The following is a 13,294-nucleotide window of genomic DNA, read 5'->3' as shown; positions in this document are numbered from 1 at the left end:
ATGAAATCGGGAAGGTCGGATCTTGAATAGTTTTTGGATGGCAGCGTTCTAAAGAGCGACCGCTCAGAGGTGCAAACATACATATATAAGTGAAACTTTAATCGCGTTTTTCTCGAAACGACTTTTTTCAAAATTGCTGACATCATAACTAAATGAGAAATTGACCGATCGACTTCAAATTAAAACTGAGTATTTTTGAGTACATTTGCCAAATAATGAATAACGAATTTTTGGTTGGTTGAAAATTTACAATTTGGCATTAAAAAACGACCATTTTTTCCGGAAAAAACGATTTTTTTTTTTTCAAAATTACGCCATTTTCTTAATTTTTGATATTTTTCAAAGATCGTAGTTCATTGTATAGAAAATATGGCATAGTTCCGATTTATTTGGCGCCGCGATCTGAAGGTACCGTTCCGTTAGGGTCCGCAAACGCTTAGTTTACGAGATATTCGACTTCAAAGTTCACAAATTCCCAAAATTCGAACGTTTCCACAAGTTATTTCCCCACATTAAATACACTTTTCGCACATTTTTTACTTCAAATTAATTAAATTAAACTATAAAAATTTAAATTCAGAAATCTTTATTTTAAAAATTACTTTTTACACTCGTAGTGAGCATAATTTATGTGCTAACAATTATGAGGAAATGGAGCGTTGCTTAATGATAATAAGAAAATATGAGCAATTCGCTGAATTTCTTTATTTTGATGTAATTCCGCTTTCTTTATTTAGCAATCTTAGTTCTAATAAAAACAAGTGTGTCTATAAATTATATTTCAAATTAAAATGAGTATAAACAATCTTTTCTTATTCAAATTTAATAAACAAGTAGGTAATATTATATAATAATATTACGTATTAAAATAATAAAATGCTCAGGTTGCCCCGGGTATTGGCTCGACCAGTATTATCTTTTTAAAGGAGTACTACGCGAAAGTACTTCAGACGCCCGGGGTATGGGCTCGACCAGGGTAATTTTTTTAAAGCGCGGCCGAAGGCCGCCAACGCAGAATGAAGTATTACACGAAAGTACTTCGGTCAACCCGGGTATTCGCTCGACCAGGGTATTTTTTTAAGGCCGCCAACGCAAAAAGTAGTACTACACGAAAGTACTTAGGTCACGCCGGGTATTCGCTCGACCAGGGGTATTTTTTTTAAAGCGGCCGAAGGCCGCCAACGCAGAAAGGCATATTACACGAAAGTACTTCAGTCACCCCGATATGATATAAACTTTACAATATTACTTATTTGTCTTTATTGAACATAAATCGCATATTATAGATATAAGTTAATACAATATGTATATGGAAAAAGTTTTCACAACTCAATATTATAACTTGAAAATTGTTGGAAAGTCTTTTTTATTATAATATAGAAAAAAGAATAACTCAAAGAAACAAACCAAGAAATATCGTTAAGAATCCTAGAAATTTGGTGCTTAAGATGTGGCAACGCTTGTTTTCCACATAATTGTAAACAATCTAACCTTTGTACGATGAGTGTGATAAGTGATTTTTAAAATAATAAATTTATGTAAAATGTTACAAAATAAGAGTGAAATGTAAACTTATTTCAATATTTAAAGTGTATATCGTCACCTGAAATGCAAAATAACGTAACATTTTCAGAAATTTACAGTGGCATGAATTGAACACGAAATAAAATCGAACCTGAGTGAAACAAAATATTAATATTGGTTAAGACTGGTATATATGTATATGTTCGCAGAACCAGAAAATGTTGAACATATGTAGTAGGTAGTGAAGCGTAATCAATAAGACACTCAATTTCGATTTTTTTGATGATACGTTATTTTGCATTTCCGGTGACGATATTTAACACTCCAGTGGTCGCGCCCCTTTTTGTGCCGTTAGTAGTCGCGCGTACTACATGTGTAGAACATTTTAGACATAAGGGTTTGAAACGAAATATTTGTAAATAAAAAAATTTGTTTTAACAATAATAAGTAACAGTTTATTATAAAACCAAATCAACCAAAAAATATTCATTTTAAACATATTAGGAACTTAAAATCAGACTTCTTGCGAATAGTTATTCGTAAAACGTAAAAGTATATACACAAGTGGCCTACTATTGTAGTACGCGCGACTACTGGAGTGTTAAATATACCAAGTGAAAAATGTAAAAATTAGTGAAACTTAGAAACCATGTGTTTTTAGTGCAAATTTGTGAATCTTTAATCGTGAATATTTTGAAAAATATAAGTTATTTCAATATTATTTTTGGATATACCTCCTCTGGAGAAGCTCCCCTATGCGCACTTACCCCATTTATACGGAAATTCGGTTTTTTTTACCCCTCCGCCAAAGTAATCGGAATCGTGCCGAAAATATATTTAAGTTTAATAAACATTTTGAATTTTTTTGTTTCAGCTACTCATTCGACCGGAATCATGCCAGCAGTTGAGGCACTTTTTTTTTACCCCTCCGAAAACAGCCCATAACTCCGCTATTTTTCAACATTTTTGTAAAAAAAATAAATCTTAAAATATGACTGAAAATATACTTCATTACGTTCAAAGAAGTTCGAAATGATCAATTGCGTATTTTCTCTAAAAAAAAAATCACGAAAATCGGCTAATTTTTCATGCGTCACAGTGGTGTAGCCCTTTAATACCCGTGCGAAGCCGAGGCGGAATATTAGAATTTTTGAACTTTAAATGCAAATATCACATAAGCCATAAGATAGATGCAACTATATATATTTTCTTAATCTGGAGAACTTTCGTTAAAAATAAATATCAATTTTAACCCTGAAATCGGGGGATGCTTTTCTAAATCCAAAAATCAAATAAACACGTATTTCAAATTGTAGCCTTTTCCAATTTTCTTGGATTTAAAATACATACCTCTTTGTAAGTGTTTTATAGCCTCATCATACAGTTCCATTTCTATTAAGCATTGTCCTAAGAAAAAATGAGCTTTAAGAAAATTAGAATCCAGATCTAACGCCCGGCGACAATCGTGGCAAGATAGTTCCCATCTTTTAAGTTTTAGGTAACATAAGGCCCGATTCGTAAAATACGTTGCATTATTTGGATTTTTCATCTAAAAAATGTTATATATTATATGATCGCAAATATAAGTAAACTTACAATCGCTTTGGTGTAGCAGCTTACAGCATCATCATATTTTCGTAACACAAACAACTGATTTCCTTGTTCCTTCAACTGCACGTCAGAAAGATTCGCAGTTGTATAGGCTAATTTGCTCATTTTGGCAACACTTATTCGAAAGTAAATATTAAAAAACGCTCTTTTAAGATTTTTAAAATAATTTAATTACAAACAACACCTACCGCAAGGCAATTTGATAAAATACGATTTAATTTCTTCTAAATTCTTACCAAATCCCAATAATTTATAATCAAAGCAAATAAGTAAATAGAGGAACCAGCTGTTGGTTGCTTATTTAAGCCCCTTTGAATCTGATATTTATCGATACATATAACGCAGCGTCTCCGCATGCTATAACTATTGCCGACTAAGTGTGAACTTACAGCCATATTCTGAGAAAACCCCTCAAATTATTTGCGAGGTTTATTTTGCGAGTTTATTCTTGCTCAAACCTCACAAGAAAAAAGCACAAAACACTCTCCACCTGAGTTGAAAAGCATTTTGCTGTGAACCATCTAGTTTAAACTGCCCATACACGACACACAAGTGCGTTCGATCGGTATGTTTGCACATGCGGTTTACTCGTGTATGGGCATGAGCGCGTGCCGATCCATGTTCGCGAAATTGTTTGTTTTTGATACAATCGGTGCGCGCACATGTGTGTCGTGTATGGCGTTGAGTGCGCACAAAATCTCATTTCTCTCGTGTCGCCGAACAGTGAAGATCGTGGACGAACAATGGCAAGTGTTAAGAGGGAAGCCTGCCTTAGAGGCTTCAAAAAATAGATTTTTTGAAGATTTTTTTGGGAGGGAAAGAAATATGTAATTGATTAAAGCGAAATTTCAACGGTTTCTAGTTATATATTTGAACACCTTTCACAAATTTTTTGGATATGAAATCTTTGATATTCTGCCATTGGGAAGCAATTACCCGATGCGTTTCGCATGTGCATTTTTCGGACGACGGGCAATTGCTATCAGAAACAAAAAATTCAACGAGATTCATATTTTTTAAAAATTTATTTATCTTCTAGTTAAACTAGTAAAATTCAAAATAAAAGTGTAAAAGTGTAAAATTTTTTAAAAATTGAAAAAAATGGTTTTTGACCAAAAAAATTGTACTTTATGTTGTTTAAAAATATGTTCAAACTTGACTTTTCTTAATTTTTTTTAGTTTAAATAGAAGATAATTTTATATGATAATAAACTTTGTCTTAATTCCATACGACGTTTAGTTTTCTTTCTATCCTGCCCGCCAATTAAGAATAATCGTAAAAATTAAAAACCGAGAAATCGCACCTCAAAGTATTCGCTGTTTGCCCAATCGCTCATATGTTTGACGCTCGGTTACTATTTCCCTTCTAGCTTCGATAATATTTCGAACTCAAATCTAATTTGGGGCAATATTGTTAGATAATTGTTAAAGAGATTTAATTGATCTTATGAAAAATGAACTGGCGAGTTGGCAAACGAAAAGTGATAAATACAAAAATAAAATTGAGAAAAATAACAGTTGGAATAACGAAATACAAAGAAATCGATAAAAGTGCTACATTAGAAATAAATTCGAAGAAATGTTCCGCTTGCCTGTCGCACATGTTCACTGTGTGAAGAACGAGCGCAAAATGGATTTATGTATCGTGTATGGGCGAAACGAATTCACACAGATCGAACGCACATGTGTGTCGTGTATGGGCCCTACTACAAAAGCAAACAAGACAAAATAAAGAAATGTACAACCAAGAAAAGTAAGTAATTTGTTAAATTTGGTGCATATATATTAATTTAATATATTTTTAGGATATAGGAATTGTTAAAGAACAACCCAGAAGCAGCTGCAGCATTGCAGCTTATTATTTAAACAAAAATAGTTTTCTTTTCGCTGATGTATCAAATAATATATATGTACATACATACATATTTACAAATATAATCTTGTCCAAATTATTGAAACATAAATATGTATATTTCTTCGCATTCATACTCAGAAGGAAGTAGTACAAAGAGCGTAATTTACATATTTATTGTAATATGCAAATACTTATAACGGGTGATTTTTTTGAGGTTAGGATTTTCATGCATTAGTATTTGACAGATCACGTGGGATTTCAGACATGGTGTCAAAGAGAAAGATGCTCAGTATGCTTTGACATTTCATCATGAATAGACTTACTAACGAGCAACGCTTGCAAATCATTGAATTTTATTACCAAAATCAGTGTTCGGTTCGAAATGTGTTTATCGACAAATTTTGTTCAGCGATGAGGCTCATTTCTGGTTGAATGGCTACGTAAATAAGCAAAATTGCCGCATTTGGGGTGAAGAGCAACCAGAAGCCGTTCAAGAACTGCCCATGCATCCCGAAAAATGCACTGTTTGGTGTGGTTTGTACGCTGGTGGAATCATTGGACCGTATTTTTTCAAAGATGCTGTTGGACGCAACGTTACGGTGAATGGCGATCGCTATCGTTCGATGCTAACAAACTTTTTGTTGCCAAAAATGGAAGAACTGAACTTGGTTGACATGTGGTTTCAACAAGATGGCGCTACATGCCACACAGCTCGCGATTCTATGGCCATTTTGAGGGAAAACTTCGGACAACAATTCATCTCAAGAAATGGACCCGTAAGTTGGCCACCAAGATCATGCGATTTAACGCCTTTAGACTATTTTTTGTGGGGCTACGTCAAGTCTAAAGTCTACAGAAATAAGCCAGCAACTATTCCAGCTTTGGAAGACAACATTTCCGAAGAAATTCGGGCTATTCCGGCCGAAATGCTCGAAAAAGTTGCCCAAAATTGGACTTTCCGAATGGACCACCTAAGACGCAGCCGCGGTCAACATTTAAATGAAATTATCTTCAAAAAGTAAATGTCATGAACCAATCTAACGTTTCAAATAAAGAACCGATGAGATTTTGCAAATTTTATGCGTTTTTTTTTTAAAAAAAAGTTATCAAGCTCTTAAAAAATCACCCTTTATATGTTATTATAACACTTTTGGAATACTTCTTCTAATTAAATAAGATAATTACAAATTTCTTTAAAAGTCTGTATATTATCAAAACAAAGATAATCGATTTTGCATTGTGAGGTTTGCTTTCAGACATCACAAAGTTGTCAGGGAATTGTGAGTATTTGCGGTTTTGAAGTCACCTCAGGATACGGAAAACCTCACAACCAACACAAATGTACGTTTTATAGATAAAATCGCGAGAAAATTTTAGAATAGCATCCCTTGATACCGGGGTTAGAGATAAACACTTGCAAACTGATAGACGGGTCAGCCTTCTTTTACGCTCCTCCACTAATAGCGATATGACCTCAAAGCTTAGACCGCTTTTAAGCAATAGCAGCAGTGTACATGACTGCAGGGCGAGCAACAGCACTTAAATCCCTGCCAGCAGGATTCTAGAAATGAAACTATCCAGGAGAACGCCGAACATTAGTGAATTTAGCTTCAAAGCTGACCCCTTCAGACAATAGGCGAGACACTACTCGAAATTAAGAAGGCACAGATGAAGAACACGGGAGCATATAAATAAAAAGGAGATATGCCAGGCTTTAAGCAACCAGCCGCAGATAAGAGGCCTAACCCACGCGTTATTAGTGGAGATCGGTGACTTAAACGAAACAACCACTAAAGAAGACACAGAGCCGGCATTATAATCGCAAATTAAAGAATTAAGCTCCTTTGGCGAAAAAGCGATCAAGTCCATCAGACTGGCATACGCGGCCACGCAAACGGCAGTCATAAGCCCTCCCGTAATTCAAAAGTGCTGCTTGATGCTCATAAGATCAAGATTGTATGGGTGGTCTGCAGAGTAAGGGAAAAGCCGAACATCAGAAAGTGTTTCAGCTGGCTGGAATACGGCCATCTGGCGAAGGCGTGTACAAGTGAGGATAACCAAAGCAAATGTTGTGCCAAGTGTGGTGAAAAGGTGCACTCCGCAAAAGAATGTGATAAAAGCCTGTCGTGTTCAGCAAGTAAAAGTTGCGGAAAAAAGGAGACCGCCCATCGGATTGGGAATTGGAAGTGTCCTCTGTATCAAGCGGCGTGTAAAACGACAAGATGAGAGATATCCAAACCAACCAAACCTATTTTGAAGCTGCTCAATAGCTGCTGAAGCAAACAATGTTCGAAGAAGTGATATACGTCGCGATAGGGTGTGAGCAGTATAAAAAAACATAAAGGTTGGTACATGGATTTCCGACAAGGAAAACAAAGCTGCCATATGGACCTTGGGGGGAAACGCATTCTAAGATAAGCCACTCCTGGGCAGATCTTACGATGCTCGAGCGAAAATACTAGGAATATATTTCTACAGCCAAATTGGAAAGTGTGCGACTTTTATGCACTTAGCGATCATCTGGCCATCTTGCTGGAAATCCGCAAACAAACACAAACTCGATCCAGCGTAAAAAAAAAATACAGAAAAAAAGATGGAAGGTGGAAAGATTGGATGAAGAAATATTCAAACTAATGTTGGATGGGAACCTGGACGGTGCGACCAACGTCGACCGACATACTAGAAAGCAAGTGAACCACATAAGTAAAGCCTGTGATGCTGCCACTTGTAGTAAAAGGCACAACATAACACAAAGGCCCACATGCTATTGAAACGAGGAGATCAGCACCTTAAGAAACGAATTCCATAAAGCAAGGCGCCTTTGCTAAAGCTAAGGTACTCCACACAAAGATGATGGCAGAAATCAAAAGAGGTAAAAGTCAAGCCCCAACCTATCTGAAGCTCCTAGACGAAGTGATGGAAACGCTCTTCCCAACGCAAGAATCCCAATCGAGTAGAACGATACCTACCGTCCTGGAATCCTCGAACAGTCGACGAGAAGTAGGTAATGGAAGTGGTGTAGAGATTGACTTGATGGGGGTTTTCGCCGAACTTCACTTGGCTCGTTTTGTAGCTCACTGAAAACTTCAGAACTTCTAACTTTGGAACGATCATAAGTGATCGTGAGCTTTGCCTTACTTCGCATTTCCACGCTCGCTGCCAGCAGCCATCCCCAATTTTTTAAAGTTTTTTTTTTTTAACTATGCCATTTTTATACCCTTGCAACCAGTTGCTACAGAGCATTATAGATAATACTATTACTCTACTACTACCATCTATATGATTTCTATAATATTAGGTATTAAAAAAATATAGAACTTTTGTTACTTCACAAAAAAATGGATCATAAAGCATTTTGTGTATTAATTAAGCATTGCTTTTTGAGGGAATAATGGAAAGCACTTTTGGACCGTTTTTATACAATAAAGCCTTAAATTTACAAAAAAAAAAAAATCGGCGGAGCAAAGTTGTAGACCTAATATATATAAATAAATGTTCAGGACTCCGTAAAAAGTTGAAATTCGGTTGACTGTCTGTCTGTCCGTTCGTCCGCACATCAATGCAAGCTGTAACTTAAGTAAAAATGGAGATTAACTTGGTATGTGGGTTCGTAAATGGGCACAGTCACGCCCACAAATCGTCATTAACCGAAAACATATAAAGTCCCATAACTAAAAAATAAATTAAGACATAAAACTCATATTTGGCAGAGGGGATTAAAGTAGCCAGGTGCACCTTTAAAAATTAAAAAAAAAAGTGGGCTTGGCCCCGTTCTCTAACAAGTTTAATGTACATATCTCCGAAACTACTTAAGCTATAACAATCAAATCAATGAAATCGGCCCCGCTCCCTCCCCATACAACGGTATCGTTAAAAACTACTAAAAGCGCGATAAACCAATAACTAAATAGCAAGATACATTAAATTTTACCACCGAGATGGTTGGACTATAGTCGTGGAATCGTCCATCGTTGGTGAAATCCCATATCACGGGACCCGACCTAGCGTTTTCAACAAAATTTCGTGAGTGGCATTCTTTTGTCACATTGTGAAAATGGAAGAAATCGGTTTACAAGTACGGTTACTTCACATACATCACGATTTCAAATTCCACTTGATTCGTTCAGTTTCCAGTACCCAAATCAAGAAGCAATTAACCTAACGGGATAAGACTTTGCTCGAAAAATGTCTTTAGTGTGTGCTACCTTAAGGCCAAAAATTGTTCAAGCCCCTAGGTACCAAATATTTAGACTCCGGTGCGGGGTCAATGTGTGATATATACTCGTATAACTAAAATTAAAATTAAAACTTCTCTCACAATGATACGTTTGTATGTCAAAAACGGGTTAAATCGAATCAATACTTCGCTTCTTCTCCTTCTTCTTTATTGGCGTAGACACCGCTTACGCGATTATAGCCGAGTCAGCAACAGCGCGCCAGTCGGTTTTTCTTTTCGCTACGTGGCGCTAATTGAATATTCCAAGCGAACCCAGGTCCTTCTTCACCTGCTCCTTCCAACTGAGTGGAATAATCTTCTTCCTCTTCTTCCTCTGGCGTCAAATACTTTCAAAGTTGGAGTATTTTCGTCCATTCGAACAACATGACCTAGCCAGCGTAGCCGCTGTCTTTTATTTCGCTGAACTATGTCAATGTCGTCGTATATCTCATATATCGGACATCGTTCCATTGAATGCGATATTCGCCGTGCCCAACGCGCGAAAGACCATAAGTCTTTATCAGAACCTTTCTCTCGAAAACTCGCAACGTCGACTTATCAGTTGTTGGCAACGTCCAGGCCTCTGCACCATATATCAGGACGGGAATTATGAGTGACTTATAGAGTTTTGTTTTTGTTCGTCAAGAGAGGACTTTACTTCTCAATTGCCTACTCAGTCCGAAGTAGCACCTGTTGGCGAGAGTTATCCTCCAATGGATTTCCAGGCTAACATTGTTGGTTGTGCTTATATTGTTCCTAAATAGACAAATTTACATTCAACTTCAAAGTTATAACTGTCAACAGTGACGTGAGAGCCAAGTCGCGTGTGCGGCGACTGTTTGTTTGATGAAGGAGATCTATTTTCTTACCCTCGTTCACTGCTAGACCCATTTGCTTTCTTGCTTTGTCCAGTCTGGAGAAATCAAAACTAACGGCGCGGGTGTTGAGGCCGGTGATATCAATATTATCGGCATACGCCAATAGCTGTACGCTCTTATAAAAGATTGTACCTACTCGATTAAGTTTTGTAGCTCGAATTATTTTCTCCAGCAGCAGATTGAAGAAGTCGCACGATAGGGAGTCGCTTTGTCTGAAACCTCGTTTGGTATCGAACGGCTCGGAAAACTCCTTCCCGATACTGACGGAGCTTTTGGTATTGCTGACCGTCAGTTTACAAAGCCGTATTAGTTTTGCGAAGATACCAAATTAAGACATCGCGGCATAAGGCAGCTCCTTTTCGTGCTGTCGAAAGCAGCTTTAAAATCGACGAAGTGGAGGTGTGTGTCGATTCTTCTTTCACGGATCTTTTCCAAGACTTGGCGCATGGTGAATATCTGTTCGGTTGATAAATTGCCAGGTTTAAGGCCACACTGATAAGCACCAATCAGTTTGTTGATGGTGGGATTTAATCTTTCACACAATACGCTCTATAGAACCTTATACGCGATGTTGAGGAGGCTTATCTCACGGTGGTTGGCGCAGATTGTGGGGACTTCCTTTTTGTGGATTGGGCAGAGCACACTCAAATTCCTATCGTTAGGCATGCTTTCGTCCGACCATATTTTACAAAGAAGCTGATGCATGTTCCTTATCAGTTCTTCGCCGCCGTGTTTGAATAGCTCGGTCGGCAATCCATCAGCCCCTGCCACTTTGTTGTACTTCAAATGGGTAATTGCTATTCGAACTTCTTCACGGTCGGACAATGAAACGTCTGTTCCATCGTCAACGATTAGGGAAGCGGGCTTGCCTTCTCCTGTCGTTAGGGTTTAACTGTCATTAAACAGGTTGGAAAAGTGTGCCCTCTATAATTTAAATATGCTATGGGCATCGGTGACAGATCATCTTTGAGGGTTCTACAAAACTATTCTCCGGTCTTAAACCCTTCTGTTAGTCGCCGCATTTTTTCGTAGAGTTTTCGAGCATTAACTCTGTGGGCCGGCTTTTCAAGCTCTTCATACATTTCGGCCTCTTTTCTGTCTGCAAATGCGTTACGCATCCCTCCTGAACTCTCGGTATCAATTTATTTCATCTCGAACGTGTTATCGTAACTTTCTGGGTGGACAGAATGCTATCTCTCCGCTGCGACTCGGCACTCCTCATCGTACCAGCTGCTCTTTTGCATTTTCCGAAAACCAATGACTTCGGTTGCAGCTGTACGTAAGGAGCTTGAAATACCGTTCCACAGTTCTCTTATACCGAGTTGTTGACGAGGGCTCTCAGAGAGTAGGAGTGCAAGCCGAGTAGAAAATCGTTCGGCTGTCTGTTGAGATTGCGGCTTCTTGGCATCGAACACTCCTTGTGTTTGTTGAAGGGCGTTCTTTGCTGCACAGAGGATGGTTCAATCTTGGCTGCAACAAGATAGTGGCTCGAGTCGATGTTAGGACCTCGAAGCGCACGCTCATCTAAAACACTGGAGACGTGTCTTCGGTTTATCACAACATGATCGATCTGTTTGATGGTATTTCGATCCGGAGACAGCCAGATAGCTTTATGAATTTTTCTTTGCTGGAATCTAGTACTACAGAAAACCATATTTGAGTCGCCGGTGAAGTCGATCAGCCTCAACCCATTTGGGGATGTTTCCTCGTGGAGGCTGAATTTACCGACTTTTGCGCCAAGGACGTCTTCCTTGGCCACCCTGGCGTTAAAGTCGCAAAGCACGATTGTGACATCGTGACGGGGCAATTAAGGGACCGGACGATCCAGATGCATGCCCTCAAATCGTAATCCTTATTTCGTTTGCCATGGTCGTCATCAAAAGGGGGATCTCCCATCCGAGGCAGTTGGTAATCTTTACATGGCGGGGTAAACCCAGTGCACAACTCTGTGAAGGAGTTGTTTTCCTTTCTTACTTTAACTTCAATCGGATGTTCTTAGGCTACCCAGCGGATACTTGGTCAAAGACCGTAAGTCGTGAGCTGCTTGCACCATATGTAAAAGAATCGTATCTGGCCACTCCCAAGTGAATGGTGATTAGAGAGCTTTCCTTACTTGCGTGAAGTTCTACATAAGACTCCATCCTCCTTATCTTTACTTATAGCACAAATGATCACTTAATGTGGTCGTAAAATAAATTTGAAAATTTAAAAACTTATTTGGTAGATATGATTCCTTAAGTACATTTGAATTTTAATTAAAAAAAACATGTATATACGTGCATTAGGATGATATATTTAAAATATTTTTTTCGCGGACACATGAAATTTTTATGTTTTATATTGAAATAAATCCCTGAAAATTAGAAGCCTTAATTTTAACTTACATTTCTGAAAAAAAATTTATTTTATGACATGAGCGTTCAGACCTTTTTCCGAAATTTAATATCATGAACTTTTCCTTAGGCTGATAAGACTAGGTTTTCACTAATTTTTTTTAAGGGTTACATTTTCTGAAATTTTTTCAAGTTAAAAAGTTGAGTTAGGCAAGTTTCTAACCAAACGGGTTTAAACGCTAGAGATAGTATCAAACGTAAAAGGCGAGTTGGGTACTCAACTTAAGATTATTCTATTATCTTATAAAACAAATTGGCTAAAATATAGAAAATACGTCAGTAGCCACATTAATATTGAGTACAAAATAAATACAGGAAGAGATATTGACGAAAGTATAAGAGAAGTCAATGATATAATAACCAGCGCAGCTGTCTTAGCAACACCAAACAAAAGCTATAAGCCGCTTGGTTTCAGAAAAATCTCTAATAGAGAAATAGAAATGCTTGTAAATATAAAAAGGCGTGCAAGACGTGAATGGCAGATAAATCGTTCCCCTTCCACTCAGCTTCAATTAAAATCTGCTGTGCGTAAATTAAAAAACGCGCTTAAACGTGAGGAAGAATTGAACACCGAAATGTATATAAAGAAGCTGTGTCCGAATTCAAACAAGCAAAATTCCCTTTGGAAAGCCCAAAAGTCCGTGAAGCCACCAACTGACTCCAACATGCCTATACGAGACTTGGGAGGAAATTGGGCTCGAAGTGACGAGGAAAAGGCTAATTGCTTTGCAAATCACCTAGAAAAGGTATTTCAACCCAATTTGCCAAAGAACAACTTTAAGCTGTCAATCTTACCCAACACAGCTAAAGAGTCGCT

General features: G+C 37.6%; 2 protein-coding genes across 5 annotated transcripts in view; both read right to left on the bottom strand.

Moving 5' to 3' along the window:
- The window catches only part of LOC105227919 (E3 ubiquitin-protein ligase CHIP), a 61,346-nt gene extending 57,818 nt beyond the window's left edge, over positions 1-3,528 (bottom strand). The window contains exons 1-3 of one of the 4 annotated variants that reach the window (XM_011207491.4): positions 3,372-3,528; positions 3,121-3,250; positions 2,875-3,073 (exon numbers count right to left, since the gene is read on the bottom strand). In XM_011207491.4, coding sequence (XP_011205793.1) covers positions 2,875-3,073; positions 3,121-3,240 — 319 coding nt within the window. In that variant the 5' untranslated portion in view covers positions 3,241-3,250; positions 3,372-3,528. Of the gene's footprint in view, positions 1-2,874; positions 3,074-3,120; positions 3,251-3,323 lie in introns of all 4 variants that reach the window. The other 3 variants (XM_029552039.2, XM_011207481.4, XM_011207505.4) reach the window with 3 other exon arrangements.
- The window catches only part of LOC125775367 (uncharacterized), a 915,975-nt gene that overhangs the window by 812,810 nt on the left and 89,871 nt on the right, over positions 1-13,294 (bottom strand). The window lies entirely within an intron of this gene.

Source organism: Bactrocera dorsalis, chromosome 1 (genome assembly GCF_023373825.1).
Source record: "Bactrocera dorsalis isolate Fly_Bdor chromosome 1, ASM2337382v1, whole genome shotgun sequence".
In the NCBI taxonomy this organism is placed as follows: domain Eukaryota; kingdom Metazoa; phylum Arthropoda; class Insecta; order Diptera; family Tephritidae; genus Bactrocera; species Bactrocera dorsalis.
This window is presented reverse-complemented; position numbering and strand designations above follow the sequence as displayed.